General features: G+C 39.3%; 1 protein-coding gene across 1 annotated transcript; it reads right to left on the minus strand.

Annotated features, from left to right (window-relative positions):
* Window positions 1-3135: 3135 nt before the first annotated feature.
* LOC141623268 (uncharacterized) lies at window positions 3136-6987 on the minus strand. The gene is made up of 4 exons (XM_074439359.1): window positions 6507-6987; window positions 4350-5141; window positions 3905-3952; window positions 3136-3812 (listed from the first exon to the last, which is right to left on the minus strand). Exons 1-4 carry the CDS (start codon window positions 6684-6686, stop codon window positions 3516-3518), a joined length of 1317 nt encoding a protein of 438 aa, XP_074295460.1. The 5' UTR covers window positions 6687-6987; the 3' UTR covers window positions 3136-3515.
* Window positions 6988-8478: the final 1491 nt, after the last annotated feature.

The raw sequence follows: 8478 nt of genomic DNA on the forward strand, positions 1-8478 counted from the left end.
TTTACCCACGATGATTGTCGGGGTAGCCTAGAAAGACACAAGGAGAGGACCGGGCCTGAAGTTTATGAATGGTAGTCGATGGGACTAACGAGTAGCATAAACAACCAAAAACACGTAAATGATTATAAGACGAGTTTTTATTGTAAAGCATTTGAAGAGGAGAGTAATAGGCTTTTTGTTGATTAGGAAGAATATTAAGCAAGTAAGTACTCATCTGAAGAGCGTGATGCCAAAAATAAGATGGAACCGATGCATGAATGAAGAAGTAAAGTACGCATAATGTTGTTAATGGTACGAATTTTTCGTTCGGCTTTGCCATTTTGAGACGAAGTGTAGGGACACGAAATACGAAAGGATATTCCGTGCTTTGTACAAAAATCCCAAAACGGACCGTTGTCATATTCCTTACCATTATCACATTGAATTGTTTTTATTTCTCGTTCAAATTGTGTTCGGATGAAAGTTCGAAATTTGATAAAGATGTCAAAGACATCCGATTTTTTAGAGATCGGAAAAGTCCACAAGTAATTCGTAAAATCATCCAAAAACAATAGGTAGTAACGGTGTCCAGAGGAACTAAGGACGGCTGAGGTCCACAGGTCAGTATGAATAATATCAAAGGGCATTTGAGTACGAGAAGCAGATGGCACAAAAGGTTACTTGATATGTTTTCCAATAGAACAAGAATGACAAACTGTATTCGTAGAGCGAGAATTACAATCTGTCAAATTATTAAGCCTAAGACAATTAAAATTAGGAGCACCGGGATGGCCTAGACGGTCATGCCAAAGCGAAGGTCCAATGGCAGTGAAACTAGCTGGAGGAGAGGTCACTCTGGGACTGGTGAACGGGTAAAGCTCGCCCTGACTATCACACCTCATGAGTTGCGTCCCCGTCTGATAATCCTTCACACAAAAACCAAACGGGTCAAATTCGACAGTGACGGAATTATCTTTAGTGAGTTCACGAACAGACACAAGATTTTTGACTATGTGTGGTACGTGAAGGATATTTTTGAGAGACAACGGAGAGTGTGGGGGCGATAATTTGCTATGACCAGAACCAGTAATAGGAATAGATTGACCATTTCCGACTAAAATACCATTGCTAAAATTTGATTTAGTATAAGACGAGAGTATACCTGCATCCGACGCCATGTGAGATGTAGCACCGGTATCCATAAACCAACGAGGATCAGGAGGAGTGAGACCGAGGGTATACATAGCAGCTTCTATGTCCGTTTGCGTCGGTGGAGACTCGGCGGAGTAAGCCTGTGGCCGCGGTACCTGAGGAAGACGAGGAGCGGCAGGAGTGCTTGACCATGGTGATGTCGGATAGGGGCAAGGAGGGTAACCCCAAGGGGACGGATTCCATGACCATGGGGCATAGTGCCCTGGCCACTGAGCAGGAAACGGAGCAGCAGCAACATGGGTAGTCGGGGTAGTTGCAGCAACTGTTTGACCCCCTTTGTTGTTCCCTTTTCCCTGCTTATTCCCCCCGCCCTTCTTCTTTTGACCACCCCCTTTGTTGTTCCCTTTTCCCTGCGCTACAGGTGGACGTCCAAGGATGGAAGGAGAAGCTTCATCGTCATGCTTGGCAGAGTACATGGCAGAACCGCTACCGTTAGTGGCGCTCTGTTTTGCAAACCCGGCTTCCTCGAGAGTTAACATAGAGCGGGCCCTATAAAACGGAGGAAGAAGATCGCTTTGAAGAATAATCGTCCCGACACCATGATATGCCGGTGTAAGACCTGAGACCATTTGTAAAACAAGACGAGTATTAGATATTGGAGACTCGACGTTCTTCAATTGGTCAGAGAGGGTCCTGAGGCGTTGACAATAAGCCGACGCGGTCGGTGTAAGACCTGAGACCATTTGTAAAACAAGACGAGTATTAGATATTGGAGACTCGACGTTCTTCAATTGGTCAAAGAGGGTCCTGAGGCGTTGACAATAAGCCGACGCGGTAGAAAAATCCGCCATAGATGTATGCGGAAATTCTTACTCAAGAGTTATCGCACGGGAATGCTGATTGTCCTGAAAGATATCACGGACACGTTCCCAACACTCCTTGTCGGTGGATTCCGCCTCGACGATGGTTTCAAGCAAATCATTTGTCACCGTCGCGTATATCCACTATAAAACAGTGACATCGAGAATCTCCCATTGTTCCTTGTCGGCGTCCGTGACAGGTGCCTTTGGACTGCCGGATTTAGGTTTGACGAGATGGTGAAGGACACGGTTGGACTTCGCATGATTTAAGAAAAGCGCAGACCAAAGATTGTATTGGTCATTGTCCATACCAAGTTCCACCGTGATATGATTCTTGATGTTGTTAACGGCGAGAGCAGGATGAAACGAAGAGGATTTCGTATCCGGCATGATGTTGAATTTGACGTGAGGTCGGTAAGAAAAGAGAAAGAAAACCGTGAAAGGAGATGCACGGCGGCTAGGTTGAGCGGAAGCGAAGAGGATCGAAAAAAAAAAACTAGGAAGCTATACCATGAAGGAAGATAATGCTTGCCTTTCTATTGATCATTAATCAAGGTTAAATACAAAAATACGAGATACAGTTACCTAAGATACGAGATACACATACCTAATTACAAGGCTATAATATCACTAGAATATTAACACTAAAAGGTAAGTAAATAAGATATATTTACATTAATATTCTAACATAAACAAAGCTGTAGACCGAAAGAGTGACTTTATCTTTGAAACCGATTAAGAGAAATTTGATCTTACGTTAACTCATTTAGAGCAAACATGGAGTAGTTTTAAGTGAATCCTAACATGTAATTATATCAGAAAATTCGCTACGGAGAGAATCCGGACAGCTAACTAAGCATGAAGAAAAATTTGAGAAAAGAAAGAGTTTGTTTTTCTAGAATAGAGCAGGCAGTCAGGAAGAAACATTACTAGTGAACTTTACAGTCCACCAAATCCTACGGAAATATATTGCCCTGGAAAAGCTTGATTTTTTGTGTCTTTTGGTCTCTTACCAAGTAAGAAAGGAGTCGCGGAAAGAAAACTCGGCTGGAGTCTGTAGTCCTCAGAGAGTCGGAGATAGAAACTGGCCGAAAGGAGACCTAAAAATCTAAGAACGCTGTCCATAACAAAAATTCAGAAAACGTTTACAAGGGAACAGGAACAAGAGAAGTTGCCATACAAATCTGATTACACAAAACAATCAAGAGATGATAAATGTTGTACATCAGTTCAGTATGAAGAGTATCATTTTTAACATTCGTAGTAGCCAAAATTTACATCCTTTGGTAACTAATATAACTCGATCAAAAATCAATCACATATGTCACATTAGGGACGATTAAATTTGTGTTGGAAAATAAGAAAATGGGGGGAGGGGGAGATTATATATTCTTATTAGAGCTGAACGGAATGAAAAAAAAAAAAAAAAACAAATATTTGCGTTTTACTTTCTTCACTTTGCACAGGAAGCATGAAAGAACAGCAAACCTGCATATATTAGATGGTCTCTTGTGATTAATTCACCTAAACATTAAGGTTATTCATTCTGGCACTCAGTTTATCGTGATTAGAGTTGTCATTAGGGGACGGGTTTGAGTCAAGCCAAGCGTGTTGTAGGCATTGTTGGGCTGTAGGCCGCTTCTCTGGTGCAAAATCGAGAATCGGATGTAGAAAATCAGAAAATTCCCGTGCTTCAATTTCTGGGAATTTGTACTTCTCAACAAGGAGTCGATCGAGTGACCAGAATTTGAGTCTTCTAATCCTTTTGAGGTCACCATACCTATCAAAGAAGTCTTTTGATTTTACTCCACCATTGGCTATCTGCTCGAGCAAAACATTCGGAATGATATTGTGTTAGAAGTGCTGAGAAAATCAAAATAAATGATGGAAGGACTGTGATGCAAGACGTGAACCTTTTTAGGCATTTTTCCCAGGAGTTCTTGCATCAAGGCAAGATGATCCTGAGGGAAGAAAAGAGAATGTTATTAGTGTGTAAGAAAACGTGATAAGCATCAGATTGCAAATTAGATCCAATTATAAAGCATCCTTCGCCTTTATAAGTCAAGAGCCATGGAACAAATAATAGCACTGCATCATGAGATAAGATCCATTGAAGAAATAATATCACATTAGCCCAGTATAATGACATTTAAAATTACCGGAAGCTCAATTGACTGAGACATACCAAAATGGAATAGGACAACAATTGACCGGGACAGAGGGAGTAATATTTAAAAACACAATCTAGCGATTTCTAAAAGAAAAAAAAAATGCAATCCAGCAATAAATATGCACAAGCAAAGCATGGTCATTAGGATATCAAAATGATTAAGACTAGTGATGATAAGGAATGTCTACCTCATCTTCACTAAAGCCTTGTCCACCTTTAGGAGCAAACAACATGTCGCCAGTAGCAAGCTCAAATGCGGTGCAAGCAAATGACCACATGTCAGCAGAAGCAGTGTAGCCAGACTGAAGAATAACTTCCGGAGCTCTATACTGCCTTGTCTGTATTTCTTCCATGAACTGTTGATCAGCCCAACAAGCATTCCCAAAGTCTACAACTTTGCACCTCATATCGATCCCATCTAATGATCTTTCAGGCTTTGTATTCTCCCCCGGGCCTGCCATTGAGGCCCTTTTCTCTGATATCCTGGCCACTGCTCTTTTTGCTCTTCTCTTTAGTTTTTTCTCGATCAAATTCATTGAGATTCCGCTGCTAGGATTTCCTCCTTCGGGTCTTTCAAGAATTGGGGTAAGCCCAGATCTGACTGGATCTTTAGAAGAGTCAATGGGAGAAATTAGAAGGATGTTTTCAGGCTTCAAGTCTGTGTGAATTATATTAAGGTCTCGATGGAGATAATCCAAACCAGTTAAAACACATTTGCAAATTTCTCTAACTCTATTTAAATCTAGTCCGTTGTGACGATTATATCTGATTAATCGTAGTAAGCTGTCTCCAAGAAACTCGAGGACCATGCATAGGTGCTGCCCATTTGGTCCTGCATGCTTAAAATGATCAATCAATCGGACAACGAACTTGGAATTGGATGCGTCACCATCAGCTATAGCTAAAAGGAACTCAATTTCATGAAGAGCAGCTTGAGCAAACTGCGGTGCACTCTTTTGAATCTTCAAAGCCACAAAAGCCTGCAACATATAGAGCAATAATCAAAGGTGGTTCATAGGAGGACATCGTTTTGTGTCTAGTTTCAGTGACCACTACTGCTAGTTAATGAAACCAAGTAATAGTGGCAGTTTACATTACAGGCAAATTCAGATAAAAAAATTACAAGTTAACACTGTCACGTAATAACATGCTCATCACAATAGGTTATTGGGGATATCTAATACTCAATACTACGACAACAGACACATTCAAACAAAGTCGTCAATGATGCTCTTTGTGGCTCCTGTTGACCAAAAAAAAAAAAGAAATTATTTATCATTGTTGTTGGCAGTAACAATGAAATGGATGAGCACTGCAAAGGTTTACCACGCAACCACATCAATGCCTCATTTCGAAGACCCCTTAGCGCAATATAGTAAGGGTCGGATGTTTGCAACTATGAGCAATGTTGAAAACGCATAGAGACTATTTTCGGACAAACCGTGTTTAAAATTGGGTCAAGAATAACGTCAACTGTGGCTACTTTATGATATAAGAAGCGTGAATTTAGGTTTCAATGAGAATGGAAAATTTGGAAAAGTTTGGCACAGAATAGACAATTTAGCAGCTGAAACACCTACACTTTTGGCATCCCCTTGTGTCGATTTGATTGTTTCCTAACAAACACATAACAGAATATATGACCACTCATCAAGTGTGTCTATCTCAATTTGCACAGAATTAAAACATTAAAAATCATGGTATCAAATTGAATTCGTCCATAATCGTACATTGATCCATTACAGGTGATCAAGACCTTTCCTTTGTCCCCTCATTATGAATTGAATAACTCAAAACCCGAAACTCAAGTAGATATTGTCCCTTCCCTCCCTTTACATGGCTAGGAGGATGCGATCACTAAAATATCATTGAATCCAATGTTATCGAACCAACCATTTTGATGATCAGCAACTACCATAGGTAGGTAAAACTGGTAAACCACATAATTAATTGCAATCTAAGCAAAACATAAAGATAACCCCATTTAATTAATTTCTCAACAAACTCTCAAATCATTAACAAGCTACCAAAAAAACTCCATGATCCCACCAATATGTTCCACAATCAAACAAATAATTAATGATTATACCATGATTACCACATCAAATACTCAAAACGAAAACTTAATAAATTAAAACTCTCAAATCAAAGATGGAAACTTTCTGAACAGAATTTCAACAGCAATGAAGGATCAATAACAGACAAAAACAGACATTTAGGATAAGGCTGCGTACATCCGATCCCCTTACCCTTCAATTTGAGGGACTCATTGAGGCACCGGGGTAATGTTATTGTTATCATAAAGAAGGATCAATAACAGAATTAAATAGAGAATAAACACATACAGAGGTTTGAGTATCATAAGCAAGCCAAACAGTAGAAAATTGACCCCAACCCAGTTTTCTCTGAGCAATATAACGACCACCATTGAAGCAATCACCAACTCTAACAGCATGATAACCTCCCTTTCTATAAGATTCAAACTCCTCCTCTTCCTCTGACCCAGAAGATGATGAGCATGACATTTTATTTTCCTTATATTATAACTAATTATACAAAAAACAATGGTGATTATGGGTAAAGATTGAAACTTTAGGATGATTTAGAAATGGGTTTGATCTAAATTGAAATGGGTTTGCAACAAAATATGATGTTTGTTAGTGGAATGAAATGGGTATTGTCTAAAATGAGATGATATTGAAAAGAGAGAGAGATGGGGAAATTTAGCTGGTTTTTTGTATGTGGCATTCAAAATAAGACTTGTTCTTCCACTTTTCTCTCCTTTTCTTTCCTTTTCTTCTATGTTTCATGCCATTTCTGAATTTTGGAGATCGAATCAATGGCTCCCATTTATAAATCTCCCAGGTGAATTTTCGATTTGAAGTTGGGCAACTTTACTACTTTGCCCTCCAACGACCAACTTCAAAAACACAAATTCTCATTTTTGTGACGGCCGATATTCGTCATGTTTTATGACGGGTCAAATAAAATCCACTTGGGTAGATAAAGACAAGCCATTTGTGATTCCCTAGGCACTCTTACTTTTGTCTTATCCACCCAAGTGGATAATACTTGACCCGTCACAAGGGAGACTTATTGCTTCAAGAATAACTTTTTTTTTTACATTAATTATTTGTAATTTCAAAGATGGTTGACATTGATCAAGTACGAACACTTGTACCATTTGGTTTGTCCGTGTACGATAGCATGTTATTAGAGGTGATAATCGGGTTACTCGCGTTACTCGGGTTGAGTTTGGGTTATATACCTATATCAAGTCAGCCTATTTTTTCGGGTAGAGTCGTCATCGGGGTAAGTTATTTCGGGTCAAATGATTTATTGTATCGGGTCAGGTTTGGGTCGGACCGTTGTTGAGTGTGGTTAATTTACCACATTATTTCAATATTTTACCATTAAATTTAGTTTTTAACTATTAATTGGTTTAGTTACTTCATTATTAAGGCAAACATATTAATCTAAAGAATAAATCACTTTCAATTCGACCAATATTAAGCTTAATAATAATAATAATAATAATAATAATAATAATAATAATAATAATAATAACGACAATGTTGGGCAAAGCATGCTTCCTACCTTAACATTGTTCAGCAAGCCTGGTCTTCTAGTGTTCATGGACATCCTATGTTTCAGTTGTTCACCAAACTGAAGGGTGTTAAAAATAGCCTTAGTTCTCTTCATAAGAATCATTATAGTAACCTGGCTAATAAGGCTGCTGCTGCTAAGGAGCAGCTTCTTAAATGTCAATATGACCTTCAATAATGCCCTAATTCTGAGGAGCTTATCAATCTTGAAGCTGAGCTGGTCAATAATTTTAGAACTCTGAAATCTGGTGAACTAAGCTCCTTGAAGCAGAGAGCTAAGATCAAGCATATTGAGCTTAATGATAATAGTACTAAATATTTTCATGCTAGGGTCAAGGAGAGGAAAGCTCAGCAAATCATTGGAGAGATTGTGGATAAGGATGGTTGCCTCCAATTAGGCTTAAAGAAGGTTGGCCAAGCTTTTGTTGATTACTACACTGGGTTATTAGGTACTGACTTGCCAGTCATGCCACTTGGTCCACTAGTAATTAAGCAGGGTCCCCTAATTCAGCAACAGGACTGGGTTAATTTGATTGCCCCAGTGAATAATGAGGAAATTAGGAAGATTGTATTTAGCATGGATCCTGATAAGAGCCCAGGTCCTGATGGGTTTTCAGCAGGTTTCTTCCAAAGCTCCTGGTCTGTGGTTGAACATGATCACTGCAATGCTGTCAAATCTTTCTTTAGTTCTGGTAAGATGGCTAAACAGGCT

The sequence above is a fragment of the Silene latifolia genome, chromosome X, assembly GCF_048544455.1.
Source record: "Silene latifolia isolate original U9 population chromosome X, ASM4854445v1, whole genome shotgun sequence".
NCBI classification, from domain to species: domain Eukaryota; kingdom Viridiplantae; phylum Streptophyta; class Magnoliopsida; order Caryophyllales; family Caryophyllaceae; genus Silene; species Silene latifolia.